This window comes from Ictidomys tridecemlineatus, chromosome 12, assembly GCF_052094955.1.
Source record: "Ictidomys tridecemlineatus isolate mIctTri1 chromosome 12, mIctTri1.hap1, whole genome shotgun sequence".
NCBI classification, from domain to species: Eukaryota; Metazoa; Chordata; class Mammalia; order Rodentia; family Sciuridae; genus Ictidomys; species Ictidomys tridecemlineatus.
Window position 1 is genome coordinate 14,560,028 of NC_135488.1, and position 26,067 is coordinate 14,586,094.

Below are 26,067 nucleotides of genomic sequence, written 5' to 3' on the forward strand. Positions count from 1 at the left end.
GGTTGTCTCCTAGGAGATGGATACCAGTGTTAAAAAAACAACTTCAACAACTGCTAACTGGGGTCTCTCTAATTTGTGTCACAGATGGGATTGGCAGAAAATATTGGTGGGTGTTTTAAAAACATGACCCAGTCTTTCCCTAGTTGAGGAGGTTTCTAATTGTGTAATAATTGGTTTTCACAGTTGAATGTCACAGCATTAAAGACGTTTGCCAAAGTATTAACTCTAACACCAAGGAAAGCGTACACTTTTCTCAAATGCATCTTTATACATTTTTCCAAAGTACGTTTTATAATAATGGTCACAATTATAGAAGGTCATATTAACTGAATATTGACTATGTTGCATACACTGAAATGACTGCTTATATCATTTCATTCACTCAGCAACTTATATGGTTCCATTATCCTTTTCCATGTAAGAATGAACAAATTGGGGCTTAGAGAAGTTAATTACTCATGATATCCTATATCTCATCCTGTGTATCTAACTGAAACACTCAAGACTATAAACTCTATCATATATAAACTGCCAGGTCAAAATACTGTATTATTCTTCTATGGATAAGTTTATAAGGAGCCAATAAGATGAAAGATTGTAAATAATCATTACTAACAGTAAAAATATTTTAGAAATATAAAAGGTATGTGTGTGTTCATGTGCGTGTGTGTGTGTTTAAAAGAAGAAATAATTCTGGAAAGAGCTAAGTAACATTTGGTGAGTACTAAATAAATGCTTTACAACACATCATATCCTTTTCTCTTCATAATAACACTATCAAGTATATATTCTTAGCCTGATTGACAGATATGAAATCCAAGGCTTAAAGGGTGGTGTCACTTACATACTTTGGCATAGCTTTTACAAGCTATTCTAGCATTAAAACCTGGGTCTGTTTGTCTGCAGTACTTTTATTCTCAACTAGCCTAGTCAACTGTATTTCCTTAAAAGGAGAAGAACATGGATCATTACAGATGTGCTGTGGAGGACAGGGAGCAAAAAAGCTTTATAAATGCTGGCATATTTAATTCAGGAAACTGGTTTTAAATAGAAAAAAGTAAATTACAAAATCAGCTGATTTAGACCCATGAGACTTAATTTCTTAATTTGATTTTTTTAATTGCCTATCTGTACATCAAAATTACTGGAGCTGTGCTCTGTGAGGAAGTTGCCTTGTCATGGGGAATTTGTCTGAAATTTAATTCATAAAACTTTTAAGTATTTGCACAAATTACTTAAATTGGTTTTTTTATAGCCTACTATATCCTGCTATGCTTTCTGGCTGCATCATTAATTTGCTTAGAAATCAAATGTAAAATCCACATCCTTTCTGTTACAGAAGACAGTGAGCATATTTAATGCATAAATATTTTAAAACCTTGGTGTTTAAATAACATCTTTAAGGTTGACTAGGATACAGCTTGAAAATCTATGATAGATCTATTTTCTTTCTTTAATCACTATTAAACATTTATTAAAATAATTGAGTGGATTAATTAAAACATAACTAAAATTATCCTTGCTGAATTTTAACAAGATATTTATTTTAAGGTAATAAACACATTATCTAGATTTAATTCAGGTTATAAATTTATTCTAGATGATGAATTTGATTAATTTGAGCATAAGTAAAAGAAAAATTCTAAAAATGAACGAGAGATACTTAAGTTTAGGGATAAAATGAATGGTTGTAAAAAAAATGGGTATTTTGAAGCAGAATAGAATAAAGGCAACAAGGCAGATGCTGTGTAATCTGAGAGCCAGTGATAACTTGGTCATGGAGTCCTTGTTTAACTTGGAGAAGTGATACCAGTTTTTCCGAGTGTCAGTACTCCCATCATTGCACAAGAGTAGTACTGAACATCATAATCTCTAAACTCTGAATGAACATTTAACATCTGTAACTGGACAAAAATTGAGCAATGACATATTAAATTACTATATATTTTTTTCTGAATCTCTACTAAGTGCCCAACATGTGCTACGTAATAAAAAATGTAGAAATTTAAGGTATGATCCTTGCCTTACCATTCATTCCAGGGGAAATTAATTTCCTGGAAAAGCCTGACACAGATTATGTAAAAGTATTTTTATTAAGCTTGATGCCATAAAACAAGAAATGACTTCCCTTAAAAAATGGAAATACTATAAAAAAGCAGAAATAAAATATGAACAATTGAGTATGAAAATATGCAATTAAATATTTTTGAAAGAGAAAAATATGCTCACTGAATAAAAAGGAACTAATTTTGGATTAAGTCTAGTTTAACTGAGCTGGTGAGAAAATTAATATATCAAAACCTCATACTGAAGAACTAATTCAGAAGGCAGTGCCTAAAGATACTATCATTAACATTGCACTAAAAAGCAATTAAGGGAAACAGTTTTTTCAAAGACAAAAAGTGAGTTCCCCATGAAGATAACAAAGGCCACAGCAGAGAAAATAATATCTGAAGAGTTGGAATTTAAAATCTTCCAAATGGGTATGGCCAGTTGTTTTTTAAGCATTAGGTGGATGCTATACCTAAACATAGCATAATGGCTTTTGGATTGAAACAAAAAAATAAATAAATCACTAACTAAATAAAAAAAATAGTTCTAAGATAGAAAGGACAAAGTGTTTGCAGAGACCATAATTAGACTGAGAACAGAATTTTTTTTCATATGCAACAACTGATGCTAGAAGAAAACAGTAATAGCTTCATTCTTTAAGTAAATATAGATGTTTGTAACCCATATAAACTCTGCTTAAGACAAAGTCAAAATAAAGGAAACCTTAGAAAGGCAGTACTATCTTACAGATGCTTTCTAAAAACAAAAATATTAATAAAAAGATGAACATACAAGCTCAATTTGCTAAATTAAATTAATTATTGTCTATAAAGTGATGGGAAACAGATGACAGTAGATAAGTTTTTGAAGTAGGTCAATCTATAGCTACAAAGACAAAAAATAAGATCAGATTAGGCTCACATTTGAAAGCAGAAATTATGAATAGATAAATAAGTGAGATATTATTCTGCATATACTGTTTAGAAGATACATATATTAAAAAAAGGTATATGAAAATACCAAAAGTAACTAAAAAGATTTACAAGAGAAATACTTAAGAGTAACAACAATATATAATGACCAGATGAAGCCATGTTATTCTCAGCTAACACAGAATTTCAGCAAGAAGTACCAATGGAGATAAAAAGACACATCATACAGGAATAAAAGGAAATATTCACCAGGCACATATGATAATAAAAGAATTTGCATGTAACTCTACAAATTGATGAGAAAGAGAGAGGCTGAGGGTGGGAGAAAAAAAGTAGGAAGGAACAGTCCAGCAGTTTTGACAAACCAATTGGCTAATTTCATAGTGAGAGTGTCAGAAACTGATAAATTAAGCACACACAACAGAGGAAAAACATATGGATTTGAATAACAAACTTGGTTAATACCTAGGGAAGTAGACATATACATATTGTAGGTGCACTGTGCCCTGCCAAGTAAAAATATATATTTTTATAAGTATAAATAAAACATTCACTTAGACCTCACATTTGAAATTAGAGATTATGAATAGATAGCAACACAGTTCATGGAGAAAAGAAACACTTATGGGGTTATATAACTGGAGGCACCAGTAATCAGATTTGACCAAGCAGAGGACTACGATGTGCTTGCGGCTATTAATTCCTTAAAATCAACCATTTTACGTGCAGAACAAGTTAAAACCAGGTCATCAGACTAACTCTCTAGTACCTGTTATGATTTCCATGACCTGGGTTTCCTCTTCCACCAGCTCTGATCTCCATTGAGTACCTTTTTTTTTTTAACCCTATGATTATCTTTATTTATTTTTTTGTATTGTAAGATTTTCTTTTTTTAATTAGTTGTTCAAAACATTACAAAGCTCTTGACATATCATATTTCATACATTTGATTCAAATGGATTATGAACTCCCATTTTTACCCCGTATACATATTGCAGATTCACATCGGTTATACATCCACTTTTTTACATATTGCCATATTAGTGTATATTGTATTCTGCTGCCTTTCCTATCTTCTACTATCCCCCTTCTCCTCCCTTCCCTTCCACTCCCATCTTCTCTCTCTACCCCATCTACTGTAATTCATTTCTATCTCTTGTTTTTTTCCCCTTTCTCCTCACTTCCTCTTATATGTAATTTTGTATAACAATGAGGGTCTCTTTCCTTTACCATGCAATTTCCCTTCTCTCTCTCTTTCCCTTCCCCCTCTTGTCCCTGTTTAATGGTGATCTTCTTCTCATGCTTTTCCTCCCTATTCTGTTCTTAGTTGCTCTCCTTATATCAAAGATGACATTTGACATTTGTTTTTTAGGGATTGGCTAGCTTCACTTAGCATAATCTGCTCTAATGCCATCCATTTCCCTGCAAATTCCATGATCAACTATCTTATATTTGATAAAGGGGCTAAAAGCATGCAATGGAGGAAGGATAGCATCTTCAACAAATGGTGCTGGGAAAACTGGAAATCCATATGCAACAAAATGAAACTGAATCCCCTTCTCTCGCCATTCACGAACGTTAACTCAAAATGGATCAAGGAGCTTGATATCAAATCAGAGATTCTGTGTGTGATAGAAGAAAAAGTTGGCTCCGATCTACATATTGTGGGGTCGGGCTCCAAATTCCTTAATAGGACACCCATAGCACAAGAGTTAAATACAAGAATCAACAAATGGGACTTACTTAAACTAAAAAGTTTTTTCTCAGCAAGAGAAACAATGAGAGAGGAAAATAGGGAGCCTACATCCTGGAAACAATTTTTTACTCCTCACACTTCAGATAGAGCCCTAATATCCAGAATATACAAAGAACTCAAAAAATTAAACAATAAGATAACAAATAACCCAATCAACAAATGGGCCAAGGACCTGAACAGACACTTCTCAGAGGAGGACATATAATCAACAAATACATAAAAAAATGCTCACCATCTCTAGCAGTCAGAGAAATGCAAATCAAAACCACCCTAAGATACCATCTCACTCCAGTAAGATTGGCAGCCATTATGAAGTCAAATAACAACAAGTGCTGGCGAGGATGTGGGGAAAAGGGTACACTTGTACATTGCTGGTGGGGCTGCAAATTGGTGTGGCCAATTTGGAAAGCAGTATGGAGATTCCTGGGAAAGCTGGGAATGGAACCACCATTTGACCCAGCTATTCCCCTTCTTGGACTATTCCCTAAAGACCTTAAAATAGCGTATTATAGGGATACTGCTACAACGATATTCATAGCAGCACAATTTACAATAGCTAGACTGTGGAACCAACCCAGATGCCCTTCAATAGACGAGTGGATAAAAAAAAATGTGGCATCTATACACAATGGAGTATTACTCTGCACTAAAAAATGACAAAACCATTGAGTACTTTCTGAGACATAATATATTGACAGGAAGGAAGCCCCAGTCCACTCAGCCAGTTCATGAATGGGGAGAATAGCACAGGGTTGAAAAGTAGAAACCTTGCTGTATTTTTTTTTCACTCTGAAGGAACCAATTGGTCCTTCCACCTTGTCACAAGGTAGCAGCTTCAACAGTTGTTGAAGCAGAGGTGGCTTGTCCAAGCCACAATTTTTCTCATGAAGTTGAAGTTTCAAGTCAACAAATATCACCCAGATTTCTGTCTGGGTGGACTTTGCTTTCAGTCATGCTTAGTTGCTTTTGTTTTTTCTTTCTGTTTGTTTCTTTGCCACATGGACCCCCACAGAGGAAGATATTTCATAGAAACAGAGAAAGAAGAAGAAGAGGAGGAGAAGGAGGAAGAGAAGGAGGAGGAGGAGAAGGAGGAAGAGGAGGAGGAGGAGGAGGAGGAACCAAATATCCTGAAAAGCAGCAAAGAAAGCTGCAAGAGATGTGATCATATGCAATTCCAGCCTGTGTTTGAAGCTAAGCAGCATTAAGCCCTTGAAGTGCATGAAACAGCCTTGCATCCTTATGACGAATTCTCCTTTTGGGTTAGCTAGTTCATGTATTTTTCTGATAGTAGCAATTGGGAGAATTCTAAACTAATTTAGATAGGTTCAAAAAGAACAAAAGTGAATGGGGTAGACGTGGTTGGAAAGGGTCAGGAGGTAGCCAAGGGCAAAGGCACTAGCACATCTGGAAGCATACTGACACAGCAGCACTTGGGTGTCCAGCTAGCAGCAGGAGGTCACTGAGGAAGCCTAACATGAACCCACATAAGGGAGCTGGGAAGGACACTGGAGGCTGTGATTTCTACTCTAGGAATTTTGCCCAGGGCTGGCCTGCTGAAGGTGCAAACAAATAAGCCACACATGAGAAAGACTCAGTTGCAAAGAATTTCAGAACAGAAAGAAGAAGCCTCCCTCAAGAGAAAACATGTCATATGTATATTTTTGCAATGCTTTTTCGTTTCCCTGTTCCCCATGTGTTTCTTGCGTTCAATAGTCATTACTTGGGAGTTTGAATTTTTTATTGAGAGATTTCTAGTTCAGTGGCTCTCTTCTGCTTGTGAAGTCCTGTGTTGCCCTCTTGCTGCATCTCTCCACAGAAGGGCTGTCTCCCCAGTTCTGCTCCCTGACCTGCCATGACCAGCTATGACCAGCGACCAGCGCAGCCCATCAGCAGTTTCTCATCAGCATCTTATGCCTTACCAGGAAAGTAAAACCATGACTTATTTTTTCCTTAAATCAGAACCGTTGCTTCATGCCTGAGGGAAGCAGTCAGAAGGAAGGGAGGGAATTCACAGTGTTGTCTGCCTGAACTGCTCCCGATTCCTCTTTACTAGGCCAGAAAAATAAACTTGTAGGCTGCTGTCAGTGAAGTGGGTTGAGCTCCAGGCGGCTCCCAGCAAAAATTGAACTTTCATCAGAAGCAAACTTACATGGCAATTATTTCAGGTCACTGGTGTTATCATTGTACTCTTCAGTGTAAACAGACACATGGAAGTGACAGTCAGGCTAATGAAGTATTGGTTTTAGAGCATTTAAACTGCAAAAAATCCAGTATTTCTTAAGGGCAACCTGGTGATTCATGTACTGTAATTTCAAAAGATTTCCAATTAAAGGAAGTCATTGGCTTTGTTTACTCTTTCATCCCACTAAAGGAATGTTTCAGAAACTCCACACTGCAACTGACATTCTGAAACATAATTGTCAGGTTTTAAAGGCCAGTGGTATAGTTGAAAAAGAAAACTACTGACTTGGGTACTGAACTACAAGTAAACAAGTAAATTGAACTACAAATGTAGAATTGCAATGTGATTTCATTAGGGAACCAACCCACCCAGTCTTTTGTCAGAGCCTCTTATAAACCCAGCAGTATGCTAACTGCTGTCCTAGATAAAGAATGGTTTGGGTGTGATCCCTTGCCCTAAGACAGCTTAAAATCTATTTGGAAAGAGATAATTAGTACAGGTAAAGCCTTAGAGAAAAAATAAGCCAAATGTCACAGGTAACATTTCCTGAAAGCTATCTATCCGGGCTTGGCAAAAAGAGAAAGTTCCATGAGGAAGGTGACCATAAAGGAGCAATTGGAAGGAACGAGACAAAGGGAGAAAGCAGGAGACTCTGCTGAAGTGATAATGTCAATGATCTCCAAGAATGTATCTTATGTATTCCAAAGTTTGCATCCTTGGACAAAATACTAAGGTGTCCTGAAATCGAAACCAACTGTCATTCTCAGACACATCTATCAACATTTGACATCACAGGCACCTAGTAAACAATATTGATACCTACAAAGCATTGGACTAATTTCAACTTGTCAAAGTACTAGAGAAATCAAAAACATGCATGCACCCCAGGAGCACTGACAGTTATTTATGCAAGGGTAATTATAATGATTCCTGCAAAGGACTGAAATGTTTGCATCTCCCCCAATGCATGTGTTGAAATCCTAGCCCTTGAGATGCTAGTCTTAGGAAGAGGAGTCTTTGAGAGGTAATTAGGTAGTAGGGGATTAAAATCTTTAAAAGAGAACCCAGAGAGCTTCCTCATCCCTTCCCCCATGTGAGGACACAGAAGATGGCTTACTATGAACCAGACGTGGCACTGAATCTGCCTGTACCCTGATCTCTGGCTTTTTAGCCTTCAGAACCATGAATAACAGGATTTGATGATTTGAACCACCCCGTCTATTGCAGTTTGTTAGGGCAGCCTGAACAGATAAGACAATCTGTAAATAAATACTGGGCATCTATGTGAATGCTGGGCTAAGTACTTCATATCCATTATCTGTATTTTACACCCTGAGCTAGGCACCCTTATTAGTTTCACTTACAGACAAAAATCCTGAGGTGCCAATTGGTATCACACAGACACTGAGAAATGGAAAAGGATATAAATCTTAGCCACCTCTCAGCTCCCTGAAGGAATATCAATTAATTAGCAGGAGCTTTTAAGCTGATTTTTTTTTGGGTGACATGAGCCACACGGTGAGATAGGAGGCCCCCAAGCATCCTCCTCCCTCAGACACCTGGAGTAAACACGTGGATCAGTTCTCTCCAAGAGAGAACTTTAATTCAGTAAAAAGACACCAACTCATCCAGCAACTGAGAAAACACCCATACCAAAACAGATAGTGATCCAGGCATGGTGGAGAATGTAATCTCAACGGGTCTGGAGGCTAGGCAGGAGCCAGTTCAAAGCCAGCCTCAGCAAAGGCACTAAGCAATTTAGCAAGACCTTGTCTCTAAATAAAATTTTTTAAAAAGGGGTAGGGTGGGGATGAGTGCTCCTGGACTAAATCCCCAGTACACACATACACACACACACAAAACAAACAAACAAACAAACAAACAAACAAACAAAAAACAGAGGAAGTGAGATAAACTCATGCACTAATCCCACCCTGAGCACAGCAGTTTATTATCAGAAAGGAAATCCCAACTGCAGCAGCTGCAGGCCTGGGGCCAGCCTACCTTCCAACACTCTGGAAGCAGTTTGGCCACTAGCTTTCCCAGTAGCTCCTTGACTTCTGACCTCCAACAAGTGAGTATCTGGGAGCCTATTTAGAAAATAACGAATGAACTCCCTGAAGCTCATGGGAAGCATTCCACCTGCTTTCTTTTTTCTCTGGCTTGCTTGGGCCACAATTCCAGCTCTATATTTTCTCTGAGAGAAGGGGTTGGAAGTCTTTGTCAGCAAGAATGGGAGGAATGGGACTCTTTAGACCTCTCCGCCATCTTTTTTCAGAGATAAATTTCTGCAATTCCTCATTAGAGGGAGGCTAGCACCCTCTCTGTGCTTGAAGGGCAAAACAGGCACTCCTGTACCTCCTTCTCTGGTTTGTTCCAGATGGAACTACAGACCAGAAGGCTCCCTCAGCAAAGAAGGTCCAAGACTTCTCCTGGCTTGAACAGGAGAGCGGGCACTTCTGTGGCTCCTTCCCACATTGCTACAGCCATAGTTCCAGCATTGCAATCTGTCCATGGAAAGAGGTTCCAAGCCTCTGCCATCCAAGTCAGAATAGACAACATTCCCTGCACCCTCTTCCACAGCTTTCCTAGGCATGAAGTCCTAGGAAAGGACTTCACTGGAAGGAAGCAATATGCTTGGAAGTGGAAGTGGGCACTCCTGTGCTTTTCTCCCTGGCTTGCTTTAGCCACAACTCCAGAGCACAGTCTCTCTAGCAGAAAACTGCTAGACCCTTGCCCAGCAGAAAACTGGATACACCCCTCAACTTTGTTCCTGGCTTGCTCCAGAAATTAATAACTCCAGATGTCCAGTCTCTCCTTTGAAGTTGTTTCTGCACATAGCCAGCGTCACAGGTTTTGCAGGTTTTCACACGTGGAACTGGCTCCTGAATCTCCAGGTTGTGGGAGTGGATGGAGATTTACTTTTGTAAACCTCTAAGAACACAAAGAATAGAAAGGTAACTTTTAAACTTGCAAACATTCAGTACCTCTGTCCTGAGATTCAAAGTGTGCAGATTGGATCAAGAATGCAGGCAACTTCTTCAGACCTTTACCTTCCTGTAAAGGAGACTATGTGGGTAATAACTATGGCTTTCAGTTTCTTTGTAAGGAAAGAAGCTAGAACACACCCCTAATACACCAACCTCTCCCTAAGTATACCTCAAAGGGACTGACTTCTATCTTTCTTCTTTCTTGGTGATAGCATTACTTGATACTGTCTACTTTTGCAGGGGGCAGTATAAACAAAGATGGTCAAATAGACAAGCATGGCATTCAGTGGCTCCTAGCATCTGTGGCCAGACTAATTGAGGAGGAATATTTCATACAGGAAATCAATAAAACTGGAATAGGGGGTTCTTTCATCCAATGCATGGAAAAACAGAGAAAGTCAAGGGAAATTAAAAAAAAACAAAACAGAAAAATACATTCAAAATAAGCAAGCATAATAAATCTCCAAAAACCAAGCCTAATGAAAAGGAAAAGATAACTTATCTGCCCCAGGATTCAAAAAGATAGGCATAAAGGTATTCCCTGAGGTAAGAGGTGTGACCCATAAGAAAAGTGAGAACTTCAGCAAAGAGACAGAAAATATCAGTGAGCAGTGGGACCAACAATTGGACTAAAAAATCCAACCGAGGGGTTCAACCAAAAACTAGGTCAGGCAGAAGAAAGCATTAACAAAATGGAGCAGAAAAAAAGATTGGCAAACATAAAGACATGTCATTGAAGAGGTAATTTATTTTAATTAACAAATAATAATTGTGCATATTTAGGATGTACAATGTGATATTTTGTATATGTGATACAAAGAGTCTATCAAGCTAATTGAAACTTATTACCTCACCAAATTATTTTGTGTGTGTGTTGAGAATGTTAAAAATCTATTCTTTTAGCCATTTTGAATTATATATACATTATTACAAACTGTGGTCATCTTTCAGTTCAATAGAATTTATTCCTTTGGCCTAACTGAAATTTTGTCCATTTGGATTAACATTTTACATTTCCCCACTAATGCTTTCCCCCATCTCCAGCTCCTGTTTTCCATCATTTTTCTCTCTTATGAGATTAACTTTTATGGATTCCACATATGAGATCAGACAGTATTTGTTTTTCTGTGCCTGGTTTATTTCACTTGTCATAATGTCCTCCAGTTCCATCCATGTTATCACAAATGACACAATTTCCTTCTATTTAAGGCCGTCTAGTATTCCATGTGTATATATACCACATTTTCTTTATCTATTCATTTTTAATGGGCATTTAGTAAACAGTTAACAAAGTGATAATAGTAACATTTTACCTATCAGTAATTACTTTGGATGCAAACTTGTAGGGATGGTTCCGGATTCAAGGCAGCACTTCTTCGTTGGTGCTCAGACCATTGCTCTCTTCTCTTTTCAGTGCTGGGCCTAGAACCTAGGGCCACCCACATGCTAGGCAAGCGCTCACCACTAAGCCCCACTCCCAGCCCCCTTTCCCATCTTGACAGGAAGTTGCATCACTGCCCAGGGACCCACAGTCCCAGTCCCCCCAGGGCAGAGACTGAGGAAGCGCATTATTAAAGGGTTGTGTCTCTTACCAGCAAGAAAATACAACAGTCAGCAGATCCTGGATATTGTCTTGATACCGAGCATCCTCTGGCTCCTAAGGGTCATCATCAGCATTCAGAGGTAAGGGGGCCGTGGCATGAGGTGGCTGCACTTGGGTGGTTCCCCAGGTCAAGCCGATGGAAAGCCGTCTTACGTGGGAGTTTCAAACACTCCCAACCTGGAACCAGGGATATAACTCATGTGAAGGGTGTGGGTTTCTCTGGGAACTGAGGAGGAGGGAAGCAGAGAGGAGCCAGAGGCTGGGTTAAGAGCACTCGGCTGTCAGCTTCCTGGGGACTCATGAGCCACTTTCATCCCTGAGCCTAGCCCTGCATGTGACAGCGTGAGAGTCGTCCTGCTGGTGGCTAATGCTAACCCAAGTGTGTTAACCATTCCTTATTAAATCCCACCCACAATCCTTGATGTAGGAGCTTTCTCTATCCCTAATTTATAGGTGGTGAGTTGAAGCATAGAGAAGTTAAGTCACTCTTCCAGTGATGCACAACCAAGGTGCATACCCAGGAGTTGGACCCCAAAGCCCTAGATAAACCCCAACCTCAGTTATTATTATTATTTTTTATACTGGGGGTGGAACCCAGAGCCCTACACATGTTACACTAAGTTACATCCACACCCCCTTTTTAAAAATGCTATTTTTAAAAAACTTTTTCTTAGTTGTAGAAGGACAATATTTAGTATTTAGTATTTTTTATCAGGTTCTGGGAATGAACCCAGTGCCTCATGTGTGCTAAGCAAACAGTCTACCACTGAGCCCCAACCCCAGCCCTAAAATGCGATTTTTAATAACATTTCAGTAAGGGGCTTTCTAAATTTCCCAGGCTGGCCTCAAACTTGTGATCCTCCTGCCTCAGCCTCCTGAGTAGCTGGGATTCCAGGCCTGTACCAGCACACCTGGCCTAGCCTCACTTTTTGATTTAGGGCAGCTGGCCTTCTGGGGATGCCTGGCAGCCACCTCTGTCCAGGACTGGCCTGCTCCTCCAGGACAGCTTTAAATGGGGTCAACTTTGGTGGAGAAAAGCAGATGAGGCCAAGCAGCTCTCTATTCCTCGTCCACCTGAGTCTCACTGGAGTTCTAGGTTATTATTGCTGCGGGAAGCTGCTCGTGACACCCATTCTGAGAACAGTTGCTGGCTTTGGTACACTAAAATAATTGATGTTTATTTGCTTTACAAATATTGAAAAACTATTCTGAAGTTTTCACCCGTGTGACATCTGTTCCCCTGCACTGAGTTAAGTTTATTCTTGACAGTGGTGGAATTGCTTGTTTCCTGGGAAACATTTTGAGTGTTGCCTTCACACCTGTGTGACAGGATTCACAAGGACTGGGTAGTGGGTGATAGCTCTTTCCCTTTTCTACAGGGGCATCCTCCATGTCTTTGTGTGGAACTGCTGTGTCCGGTAGTCGCCAGGGCTCAGGAGGGGCTGTGCCTGTGTGACTTGTGTCACTGACTTGCCTTGCAGCCTGGAGCTCCTCCCTGATCCCAGGAGTTGCAGTTTTCTGAATGTTCCTAAGGTCACTCTAGGAATTTACGTCCCAGGACAGTTTTCCTCCACAGGAAAGGTTGGAAGATGTGTTCTCTGTTCCCATGTTCAAACTGTACGGCCAACTGTTTTTCAGATGAATTTCCTCTGCTGACAACCAAACGTGTGTTCTGGAAGGGTGTTTTGGAGGAGTTGCCGTGGTTTATCAAGGTAAAGAAGCTGCTTCTGTTGAAAGTTGACGGTCTGTTTTCAACATAGAGAGGGTTTTTAAGAGTCCGATCATGTAACTCTTCGGCCCACAGCCCTTAGACATTATCCCTAGTAGTTCTCATTTTACTCAGTAAAAAGCAGAGTCCTTATCAGAGCGCCTTCCAGCTCTGGGAAATCTGCATCTCTGTACCATCCATCCTAACCCTCTTGCTTATCTTTGAGCACACTAGGACATTCCCACAGAGGCCTCTGGGACTTGCTTCCCACCCTCTAGAACCTTCTCCTCCACCCCCGTGGAGTGTGACTCCTTCACCTCCTTAAGTCTTTGCTCAGTGAGTCTCAGCCTCCCAGTCAAAGACTATAATTCTCCCCTGACTCCTGTATTTTTCTCGAGAGGGAACATCTGATGTGTAATGCCACAGTCTTTCCTCTCCACCCTGCCCCCATTGTGGGTAGGGGGATAACAGACAAATAAATAAGCTCCACAAGAGCAAAGAATTAGTCACTTTTTTGCTGTTGTTCCCCCAGGACCTGGAGCATAGACTGCCATGTGCTAGTCACTCAACATGTTTTGAATGCTGAAGAGAGCAAAAGGTAGTAGGTAGTTTGGAAAAGAGCTCGAGAGCCATGAGATGGGTGGCAGTGACACCAGGCTCCTCCTTGTATAGTGTCCTGGTCCAGAACCAGTGATATTCTGTCTAGTACTGACCAGAACCCTCTGAAGAGATGGGCTTGGTTCTAGGACAAGCTAGACATTTGGATCCCATCTATAAAGCTCTTGATGTGGCTTATATGATCTTGGGCCATCCAGGCAGACCTAGAAAGGGTTGACATTTGGCTTCAGTTCAGTCTTTCTCAGTTCTGTGTTCTTGGGGTGGGTTCTGTGTTGGTTTTTAAATGTCAGTGAACTTCTAAAATGCAACTTCAGAAATCTCAGGTCTTTTTTTTTTTTTTTAAACAGTACCGAGAATTGAACTCAGGGGCAGTCTACTACTGAACAACACCCCCAGCCCTATAGGAAAAGATTGGAGAGATGGATCCAAAGAAGGGGTCAGACCACCCTATCACCACCCTCCAAAAGTTAGGACTGGGTCCAGTCTGCTTACAGATAGTTCAGGCTTCACATGGACAGGATCAAGTGCCCGCCCTCCAGCGTGTCAGCATGGGCTAGAGGCTGAGTAGTGGGTGACTTTGGGGGCCTCAACCCAGATGGCTCAGAATTCACTTGTGTGCCTGTTATACTCTCATCTCTTTAGGGATCCACAAATGCGAAAGAACTGTCTTCCAAGGGAGTGAAAATCTGGGATGCCAATGGATCTCGAGGCTTTTTGGATGGCCTGGGATTATCCACCAGACAAGAAGGGGACCTGGGCCCAGTCTATGGCTTCCAGTGGAGACATTTTGGGGCAGAATACAAAGATATGGATTCAGGTGAGGAGACAGAGCAATTCCTCAGATTTCTCAAATGTTCTTCCTAGCGTGAGTTTGCTCCATTGTTTTGGATAAAGTCTAGGGCATAATGAATCAGCGTCAGCGTCGGGGCCGGGGTGTAGCTCTGTGGTAGAGTGCTTGCTTAGCATGTGTGAGGTCCTGGGTTCTGTCCCAGGAGCTGATATAGAACTTTGACATTTTGAGAGACAGTGCCCCATGAAGGTCAGATCACACTCTTGGTGATTTGCATTTATGGGGTTCTTATGAATTCTTGGAATTTTCCTTATCTGTGCCATCCTGTGTCGTTTGTTGGCAGATAGCTGCAGGATTGTTGTCCATGTTGGGGAATAGGGTAGGAAGAAAGTTCATCTGTGGGAGCTTATTTCTTCAGCTAGAGACTAAACCTCTAGCGTGCAGTAGGTGGTGTTGGTGTGATCCAGCATAGCATTGGGGTCCCCCTCCCCCACACTCTGCTGGAATAGAGGAAGGATGAAACATTTCACTCCAGGATTTCCTGTCCTGTTAGTGGCACCATTTGCTTGAGTCACAGAGCCCAACCCCCCTCCCACTCCTGCCTTTGGCTCTTTCTTTCTAGCTCACCTGTTCTTAGGATAGGGGTGGCCAAAGCAAACACCACCTGAGGGTGTATTTGTGTGTGTGTGTGCACACATGCAGGAGTAACAATTTCCTGGCTGGAGGGATTTGGGTCTGGTGTTAATTCCTCAGTGAAAGACTAAGTCTGCATTTATGTGCAGTCATAAGGCCTTTTTTGATGTTGGCAGTTTCAAGAATTAAAAAAAAATGCTGGAGGACTAGGAATGGGTGAATTTGAAGAGGGAGAAGGTAGAATGGTGGCTTGGGTTGTGGGGAAAATGGGAAGTTAGTGTTTGGGTATGCAATTTTAGTTTGGAAAGATGAAAATGTTCTAGAAGTGGATACTGTGTGGTTGTACAACAATAGGAATTACTTAATGCTGATGAATTGCATACTTAAAAATGGTTACAACAAGGGCTTGTCTAGCATGCGCAAGGCCAGACTTTCTGCAGGTGAATTATCAGTGGCTTCTTGGTATGTGATTGCTGACCTAGGGCTCCTTCCTGAAGATGTCAGGCTTCTCCCCTGGCTAGGGGTTTTACATCCTGCCTGGTGTTTCTTGTTGCTTAAGGGGCCAAGTCATAAAAGTATTGACTTAGTTGGATGAGTACAGGCTGCTAGATGTCAGCAGAGGAGTTTGTCATCTTTGATTCTGAGTTTTCATTTTGAAATAATTAGATTCACAGAAAATTGGGGGAAAAAAAGGTAGAGAGAATTCCTCTGTACCCTTCACCCTGTCCCCGCCCATAGTGATAGCTGCTGTTAATACTCTTACTTAAATTAACATTAGTACAATCCAGAGTTGATCAGTTAGAGGCCTTTATCCCACAAGATGTCAGAACTGTTGGTCTGGAACATTTCTCATCTGTTGGAATTTTAACTAGAGGACAGTCCGAAGCTCTCTGTCTCCATTAACAAATCACTTCTCAGCTTCCAGTTCCATCTCAGAAAGAAAGCAGGGAATCAAACTCCAGAAAACAGGATTGGGAGAAAAGAAAGATGATGTAATCATTATAGAGTTTTCCTATATTTATAGGAAATACCTGTTTAGCTGCTCAGTCTCGAGTATAGTTTGGGGTAGAAATGTGGCTAAGTTAGTGTCAAGGTCGTGGAAAGGAATCCATAGTCCCTTTGTAGTTGGAATGTGTATGCAATGCTATATTCTACTTCAGACTCAATATGTTCTGTGGGACAAGGATAAACCAGGTTGTGTCAGTTAAAGTGTGACAAGAAGGGTTGGTGGGTTAGAAGCTGAGTCCATGGGAAACATTGGAAAAATCTAAGATTACTGAGATAAGTGTATATGTCTTTGAGGGTTTTGTTTGTTTGTTTTTGTTTTAACTATGAACAACACACCCCAAAATGGATAATATTATAAAGGTTTATTTAGCTCCTGGTCCTGGAGGCTCAAGGACCCACATCTGGTGATGGCCTTCGTACAGTCTGAGTTCTGAGGTAGCTGGGAATTGCATGGCAAGAGATGAGAAGAGCACATACGTGTCCCTTTTGGTTTCTCTCCCTCTTATAAAATAAGCCACCAAGATTTAATCGTGGGGACTGTGCCCTGTGACATTTTAGTTTTCGGTGGACACATCTTCATTTTTTATGTGGTACTGAGGATCAAACCCAGCGCTCCGCGAATGCCCAGCAAGCTCGCCACTGCTCGAGCCACATCCCCAGCCCAACACATGAACCTTTGAGTGACACACTCAAACCATGTTTAAACCATAGCACTTAGCAGTGGAGGAAGGGAGGAGGAGGAGGAGGAGGTGACACTGTGATAGGACAAATATTTAAGGAATTCATGTATAGAAAACAGACTTTACTATGACTCCAGAGGACTAGAAGCTTAAGACCTCAAACTCGACCCAGAGAGAGATGAGAAATTTGCACAGAGTTCTGTGACCATGGGTCAAGAAGGGACATTGAGTGAAGGGTGTAATAGATGATGGCAGGGCCATCCCATGAGAGGCTCTGATTAATTTGTGTATGTGTCTTTAACAATTCTATAGATTATTCTGGTCAAGGAGTAGACCAACTGCAAAAAGTGCTTGACACCATCAAAACCAACCCTGATGACAGAAGGATCATCATGTGTGCCTGGAACCCAAAAGGTGAAACCATCCTGGTCATCCTCTTTTCTGTTAAGTGTATGGTCAGCACAAAACAAAGACATGTGACACTGCTGAGGCACCACGGGGAGGTGGGACCCGGAGAGGTGGGACCCTGGGAGCTCGTCCCAACCATGGGGTTTGTTGTTAACCTCAGCAAATCACAATTCATTTTCATTCTCGGATCATCAGGTTGAAAGCAGAGCATCTTAATTTGTGCATTTATACTTGTACTTTTTTCAAAAAAAGAGTTTTAAATTGCCTATGAAAATACACATAAAATCTTAACGTTTTATTTGGAGCAGATGACATTTCCGGTCACCACTACTCCACTCTCACTAATAATTTTACAACACAATTGTTAAAAATAAAGTCTACCCAGAATGGGATTTTGGATCTATAATGAAGACAGTAGGGTCTGCTGAAGGCACCAATATCCTGTGGTCCCTGCAAATGAAGTAATTCATTCCTCCTGTATTTGCAGTCTGGTGCCATAAAAATAGCATAGATCCTTAATTTCAGCTCGAATAGGAGAACATTGCTTCAGCATAGATAAATCTGCACAAATCTTCAGCTTCAGGCCACTGCTGCAAGGGGTAGGACAATGGTCTGATTTTTGTATGATGAAAAGGTCTGGGTTGCAGACTTCCCTGGGGCCTGATGGCTTTTTTCATGATCTCCAATGGTTTAACATGCTTTTAGCTGTGCTCTTTAAAACCATATACCCCTCCTTGTTCTCCTCTGCGCTGGTTCCTCAGATCTTCCTCTGATGGCACTGCCTCCATGCCATGCCCTCTGCCAGTTCTACGTGGTGAATGGGGAGCTGTCCTGCCAGCTGTACCAGAGATCAGGTGACATGGGCCTGGGCATGCCCTTCAACATCGCCAGCTATTCCCTGCTTACCTACATGATTGCACACATCACGGGCCTGCAGGTGAGCTGCCCTAGGAAAGCGCTCTTATAGCCAGCCTATTGCACTGAGCTCTTTGATTCTTTAATTTGGAAAAACTAGCAGGAGAATTCAGTCTCTGATTAGTATTAAAATCTGATATACGTAAGACAGATATAAACTGGCTTGCCTCGTGAGCCTTCATCGGGCTTTCCTGCCTTTGTTGTCTATGTAAACTTAAGTTCACGCAGGTTGTCTATATTGTAACTTTCCTAAATTAACTTTTCTCAAAAGCTGTACTGGTTAAATTCTTTATTTTTTTCAAAAGCCTTGGGATAGCTACATATTCTATAATGTGTTTTTAAGTGATGTGTTTAAAGGAATTGAAATAAAATCATTGATTGTTCTGAGGGATTTATTTAGCCAGGTGACTTTGTACATACTTTGGGAGATGCACATATTTACCTGAATCACATTGAGCCACTGAAAATTCAGGTAAGAATTATATCTAGTATACTTTTCAAAACTTGGTACTCAAAGGTTGATTTGTGGAGCATTCCTATATGACAGGCCCTCTGTGTGATGTCATGCTGAAGTAAAGAGGACATGCTCCAGTGTTTATGTGGGCAGGGATGATGTGATACTTGATGTGATAGGAGCTGTGAGGCACTAAGCACCTGTAACAGAAAGGAAGAGCCACACTCTGGGCAGGGAATTTGGGGCCTTCTTAACTCATTTTTTTAGTTTTCGATGGACCTTTATTTTATTTATTTATATGCAATGCTGAGACTCGAACCCAGTGCTTCACACATGCTAGGCAAGTGTTGTACACTGAGCCACAATCCCAACCTCCCCAATTCATTTTTACTTGAAGGGGAATTGAAGTGCATGTTTTCTCTTTATTTTATGCTAAATATAATGCTTAGATCTGAACTCTCAAAAGCCTAGTCTGTTCAAATCCCTATTACTGACCAACAGATGACTTGAAATGGAATAAAAATGTGACTGTGCCTTCATGAGCCCCAAGAAAAAAATAATTTTAGAACCCAAAACTTTTACTCTTATCCTATTCTAGATTAGATTGTAAGTTACTGCTTTTTCGGATCTTGGCCTAAATAGAGGGTGACCACAGGTTTATTCAGCTGCTTCTCTCTGCTGTCTGCACTTGTGTTGGACACAGATACTAAAGGTCATGACCTCTACATCCTCACTGCCACAAGTACTCATACTGGAGTCTGTGCTTGCCTTTTTCTGTAACTTGTCAAGAGATGCCATCTTTTGTTCCCCTTTCTGCCAGGGACATTTGGGTTAGGGACAGTGAAACTCAAGAAACTATACTGCATGTTACTATGAGGTATAGATGGAAAAGTAAAATAAAAGACTATGTCATAGTGTTAATAATTACCATGAATTACCATAACTCACACCTGATGGGCTACCAGGCACCTGGTGCTTTGTATTGGTACAAGATACCCTTTACACTTGATCTGTGCAACAGAAACAATTGGGCATGTTGAAGTAGTAGTGTATAACCAGGGTTAGGGCACCCACAGTACTAGACACTTGTAAAATAATATTTTGTTGATAAAAAAAAAAGAACACAGTATTTAAAGTATTTATTTATTTTTTAAGTTGTAGTTGGACACAATATCTTTATTTTATTTATTTATTTTATGTGGTGCTGAGGATCAAACCCAGGGCCTCGCACATGCTAGAAAAGCGCTGTACCACTGAGCCACAATCCCAGCCCAAATACTGTGTTCTTGTTCCATGGGAAGCAGAATTAAAAGCAGGTTGCACAAATATGGCAAAATAATGATCTGATTTTTTTTTTTAGCTTCAGCGAGAACCAAGACCTTTCCCAAAGCTCAAAATCCTTCGAAAGGTTGAGAAAATCGATGACTTCAAAGTTGAAGACTTTCAAATTGAGGGGTACAATCCACATCCAACTATTAAAATAGAAATGGCTGTTTAGAGTGCTTTCAAAGGAGTTGGAAAGGTTTTGTCACTTGTAGGGGTAGGCTGAATGCTCAGGTGAAAATTGTTTTTTTTTCTAAAGAAAAAGAAACTAGGTCAAAAAAATCAGTTACTATTCATTAGCTTTCAAGTATGTTTCCATTGGCAGATATAACTGTGCTGTATGTTTTAGCAGTCACATTTTGTTGACTGAGGGAGCACAAAATGCTGAGCAAAGAAAGTGGGAGTTTATATACTTTTAGCAAAAATACATAGCATTTCAGTCTCTTGGCTTCATTAAGACTTGTGAATTTCATTGTTTGTACAAGCTATTTATTCCCTTCAATTTTGAAGTAACCCATCCATCATAATATATGTGCATTATGAATGCTTATTTGTTTTATGTTTTTATAATAAAGAACTGTTTGCATTTGTCCATTTTTTTTTCATTCTGTATTGTCATTTATCTGCTCAGTGCCTGCCTAAAAGAGATTCACCCAAACAAACCCACCTAAGCCAAGCAAGCATGTGCTGGATTCTGGTTTAGATGCTGCTTAGAGGGTGAGAATATATATTAGAAATTCTGACTAAACTATATTTTGCCCTTTTTTTTCATGATTCATCTCATCCTAGACGCATTTTACATTAAAAGATAATTACCACTTAGGGGGCTGGGGCTGTAACTCAGTGGCAGAGTGTTTGACATCACATAACAAATAAAGGCATGCTGTCCAAAATAAATAAATAAAAAGATAAACACCACTTAGGACAGAGGTTTTTTTTTTTAAGGATTACAAAAATAATTCATGAAATACCATTTTGCTCCCATTTATGTTAGTGTGGTATGGATTCTCTAATATGTTTACTGATCAGGAAAAGGCTAGATCACATCAGGGCTAATAGTTTTTCCTTTGATGCAATAACAGATCCCCTGGAGTCCTGGAGAACTATTTTTATTCTGCTAGTTTATGACAAGTGTTAGAACAAATAAGGGATTGTTCCAACAAATTATGCAATGTGTTGCTTATTTTCAAAGTATGATTTAATGTCTGCAGACTGGCGCTTGATGGAAATTTTGGTAAGAATATCTTCCTGGGCTTTGGGTTAGGTAAATATAAATCTACTTAAGGATTAAATAGAATATATATTGGCTTGTTAAAATAATCAAATTGAAATGATGACTGGGCTAATTCTTGAGTGAAACTTGTCTTGATTAGTAGGATAAGATTTTTTTTCTTCTCTATTTTTATAAAACTACCCAGGAAATTTTAAGTCTTTTCACTTAAGAAAAAATGGTGTTAGGGCTAAATGAACACTTAGTTTTCTTGAGCAGCGAGGAGCTTCTTCCAGACATCGCCATCTGGATATTGGTGTTTCCTTACAGAGTCCTCCTTCATTTCTGTTGAGTAGCCAGTGTCCTAGCAAAGACGACAGAGTCACTTGTGTGGATAACCACCAGGAACAAAAATATATATGTTACTTATGCCTACTGTTCCTAATAGTGCCAGTAAGTCAGAAGCAATTCAATATTTTAAAAAGTTTTCAGACTGGGGGTTGGGGGGCATACTTTATTGGGTACTCAGTAGGATTAGTTACAGAAACTAATCAAATTTCCTTTGATAGCACAACCCCTATTGGTGAAAATAAGCCACAATCTGAACCTGACCAGGACAAATGGCCCAGGTAATACCATCGTAGTCAGAAACTTTTAGGTCACTAACTTGTAGATGGTACCAATTTTTGTTTTTTTAAAGAATCCTTGTCAAGCTATTTAACCTCCATGCTGACCTTCCGGTCTTAGGAATTTGATTCTGACCTCTTAAGGAGCCATTTGTTTCTAGATATGAAAATAAACTCTGGGGAGTTAGAGCTTTGTGCCCTATGTTCGTGGGCACATTAGTGGCTAGCAGCATCTAAGGTGTCCCAAGTCCCAGCTTACCTTAGGAGGCATGTAGAAAGCCTGCTTGATTACCACAGGATACTTGAAATGTTAATGCAGATGGTCCACATATTCACACATCCTAGAAGAGGGAATCAAATTGGGACAATAATGCCAGAAATCAGATAATGCTTTTCTTTTCTTTTTTTTTTTAAAGAGAGAGTGAGAAAGGAGAGAGAGAAGAATGTTTTAATATTTAGTTTTTAGTTCTTGGCAGACACAACATCTTTGTTGGTATGTGGTGCTGAGGATCGAACCCAGGCCGCATGCATGCCAGGCAAGCGCGCTACCGCTTAAGCCACATCCCCAGCCCCATATAATGCTTTTCTTAAGGCAGAGGGGGGACTTCCCTTAAAAAATGGACTCCATCATGGCTTAGCTGATTTCAAAGGCTTCTATGCAAAGCCCTTCTGTGCCCTGGATGCTTTTTATCTGTAAAACAGCCTTTTATCTGTAAAATGTAGGGGCTGAGGTGAATCACAAAGCCCCTGGTAACTAAAAGTTCTGTGATGCCCTAAAAGCATCAGTTTAGATTCCATGAAGTATCTGGAATCACCTGGGTGCCTATATCCCAAAGTTAGATGAATAGATTAAATCACCAAGTGAGTCTCTTTCCAGCTATGTAACTACTTTAGAAGAGTATAGGTGTGGGTCAGTCTGTCAGGCACTTTCTAGTTTTGTGGTGGGAGGGTGGGATGTGTTTAGTTTGGGGTGGAGGGGGATAGGTAACCTAAGCTGCTTTAGTCTCCTGATCATTAATAGCTGTGGCAGGCAGGCAGTGTGCAGCCTGGTGCTGGGACTGCATAAAGAAATTAGCAAATGAGTCTCATGATTTTGGTGGACACAAGCACTAAGCCACTGACTGTGCTGTGTCATGTGTTAAGAACAGGTTGTGGAGGAAGACAGCCACATGAGACAGCACAGTTGGGCCTTGAAAGATAAGCAGGGAATAGTTGTTCCCTGCAAAGAAGGACAAAGCATGTGGGGTTGTCGGGCACTGTCGGTGTGGTAGTGTATGGACATTCCCTCCAGCACTGCCAGTATTTCACCAGGAACTTCCTGCACTGAGGCACTGGTGGCACTCATTCTATCCCTCAAGACCCCTGGGACTTCTCATGGTTGGTCTGGACCGCCCTTGTTCCCAAGGGCAGGAACTGAAATGAGAGCAGCAAAAGCAACATAACCTAGAAGGTGGTTTTTCTGCATGCTAGAATCAGCCTATTCATTGGAGTGGGGATGACCTGGTGTCAACCTCCATCTTCCAGATGAACAGATGGGTTTAGTATAAAATTGTTTAGGCATATTAATAGGAAGTACCTGTGTACTCATTACTTTATTACTTATTTCTTTGGGAAATGCACTGAGCGATACTGAGGTGTCCCAAGTCAGCTACCAAGAGCTTACCTGAGTCACACTGAGCCACTGAAAATTCAGGTAAGAATGATATCTAGTATCCCTTTTTAAGCTTGGTACTCTCTTGATAAAGGTTGATGGTGGAGCATTCCTATGTGACAGACAGGCCCTCTGTGTAATGCCATGTTGGAGTAGAGAGGATATGCTCCAGTGTTTAGGGAAGGGTTCTGGGCAGGTGGGTGGGGATGAGTATATAAGTATATAAATTCCCACTTTCTTTGCTCAGCATTTTGTGCTCCCTCAGTCAACAAAATGTGACCACTAAAACAAACAGCACAGTTATATCTGCCAATGGAAACTTACTTAAAAGCTAATGAATAGTAACTGACTTTTTTGACCTAGTTCCTTTTTCTTAAGAAAAAAACAATTTTCACCTGGGTATTCGGCCTAACAATATAAGTGACAAAACCTTTGGAACTCACTCTAAATATTAAAGAAAGAAACCATTACAATTATAAAGGACCCCTGCTATGTGCCCAGATAGATCCCTTTATTTGGCTGGGAGGGTTACTGAGGATTGGGTGCCGCTGAGCCACATCCCCAGCCCTATTTTGTATTTTATTTAAATGAGTCGGGGTCTCACAGAGTTGCTTAGTGCCTCGCCATTGCTGAGGGTGGCTTTGAAACTCTGAACCTCCTGCCTCAGCCTCCTGAGCTGCTGGGATTACAGGCGTGCACTACTGTGCTGGCTCCATTTTGGTGTTTACCTTTCCAATGCCTGTTTTCATGCCCTCTCTGTGCATCATGTTAATTGAGCTTTCTTAAGACACCTTTAACTCTAGGAGACCAAAAAGCACAGTAAGCAAAGCTTTATGGATGCAGTTACTGGAAGGATCCTATCCCAGTTTCACCTGGGGGCTGAGGTTACAGTGGAGCACTTGTCTGGCAGGTGCAAAGCTTGGGGTTTGATACTCACCATGGCAAGATGATTAAGTTCCCCTGGGCATGCCGAGAAGATGAACTAACTACACAAAGCTGCAGCCAGGTGGTACAGGACTCCAGGGTCAGAAGAGGAGACTGGATGGAAGTGGAGAGTGCATGTGTGCTGAGAGCTGGCTTCAGAAAAAGGAGCTGGTTTTGAGAGAGGAGGTCTGGATTCAAACTCCACTCCCAACACACTTAGCAAAGTGAGTCAGCTACCAAGAGCTTACCTTTCAAGAAGGAACAATGACTCTGCACTGGTGGGTCTCCATTGTTATTGCCCCATGTGGAAAGTCAAGCAAGACTAAAAGCCTTTGTGTTATAGTTTGTGTTCAGTTTATGAACACAAAAAGTAAATGCTACTATGTTTGTTCACTTTGGAAGCTGGCTTTCTTAAAGCCATTTTAGGCCCTTGTAACACTGCACCAGGTTCTGAGTATTTCTGGTCTTGAGAGCAGAATCATAGAAGATGTGGCTTGAACCAAGGGGCACTACTCAGGGGCAAAGTGAGTTAATGGCACATTACTGACCTGTTTTTAAGGCTTGCAGAGACTGATATGTAGTCAAATATAATCAGGTGCTGCACCAGTTCACAGAGGCCAACTCCACCCGCATGGGGGCAAACAGGAACTAGAAGAAATTTCTATTTAATGCCAAAGGTAGCACAGAGAAAGGAAGGAATGAAAGAGAACCCTGTGGTTTTTATTAATACCCAAAGGTGATTAAACCATTCATTAATACTGAATGAAATTCCAGGATGAAAATCATTAAAGATTCCTTGATTAGGGCTAAATCAAGAGTTAGAAAGAAACCAACAAGGTAAACTACAGGCTTATGTGAATTGCAAAGACCCCCAAGAGAACCATGGGGTCTGATGGCAGGAGAAACAGGTCTGGCCTGCAGCCTCTGCAGGGCCCTTACTTCCAAACTTCTTGGCCATCAGTAATACTGAGAGGTTTTCATTGACACTTCCCAGTCTGCAGCTATCAATCTGGAGAAACTGCAGGGCATTCGCTTGTAGGAGTTGCTTAAATATCACTCTATTGTGGCACTGGAAATAGAATTAAAAATAACACAAAGAGTCAGCCTTAGCCCTCAGGATCCCTAAGCCTGGCAACGTGGTGATTCCATGCCAGCTGTGACTCATCAGAGGTCTTCAGCAAGCCTGGGCTGTATTATTCTCACTTGGCATGTGGTGGCCCTGACAGTGCAGGCAGGGACTTTGGGCTCACTTCTTTACAAATCTGCGAATGTGACAGTGTGAGTCAGGTACAGATCGCATCAGCCCGCCATTTATTAAGGAATAACTGCTGTGTCGATTGGCAAGTAGAAGTGAAGTGGAGCATCAGGATGAAGTACAGTAATAGCGATGAGCAGGTGGCACAATGACAAAATGGAACCATGGCAGAGCAGAATTGCTACTTTGCTGGGAGAACTGAGAATCTGTTCCTCACACTGCTTGGCTCGTGGGCTGGCTGCAGCAGGTGTTGGCAGGCACTTGAGCTTAGTTTATAAGCACAGAAAGCAAATACCATCATGTTTCTTCAATTTGGAAGCTGGCTTTCTTGAAGCCATTGTTTGCCCTT

The 26,067-nt window shown here is 40.8% G+C and overlaps 1 protein-coding gene and 1 pseudogene across 2 annotated transcripts in view; one reads left to right on the top strand and one right to left on the bottom strand.

The window, feature by feature from the left end:
• Window positions 1–20,477, top strand: part of LOC144369510 (thymidylate synthase-like) — a 32,193-nt gene extending 11,716 nt beyond the window's left edge. The window contains exons 2-8 of the mRNA XM_078029785.1: window positions 11,575–11,595; window positions 13,154–13,227; window positions 14,484–14,658; window positions 17,265–17,366; window positions 18,122–18,297; window positions 18,676–18,747; window positions 20,090–20,477. Of these exons, the coding sequence (XP_077885911.1) occupies window positions 11,575–11,595; window positions 13,154–13,227; window positions 14,484–14,658; window positions 17,265–17,366; window positions 18,122–18,297; window positions 18,676–18,747; window positions 20,090–20,227 (758 nt within the window). The 3' untranslated portion in view covers window positions 20,228–20,477. The remainder of the gene's footprint in view (window positions 1–11,574; window positions 11,596–13,153; window positions 13,228–14,483; window positions 14,659–17,264; window positions 17,367–18,121; window positions 18,298–18,675; window positions 18,748–20,089) is intronic.
• LOC144369062 (mitochondrial enolase superfamily member 1-like) overlaps window positions 19,859–26,067 on the bottom strand; it is a 33,802-nt pseudogene continuing 27,593 nt past the window's right edge. Inside the window, exons 13-16 of the transcript XR_013428501.1 lie at window positions 25,403–25,532; window positions 25,012–25,111; window positions 22,148–22,229; window positions 19,859–21,626 (exon numbers count right to left, since the gene is read on the bottom strand). The product of XR_013428501.1 is annotated as a mitochondrial enolase superfamily member 1-like (transcript). The remainder of the gene's footprint in view (window positions 21,627–22,147; window positions 22,230–25,011; window positions 25,112–25,402; window positions 25,533–26,067) is intronic.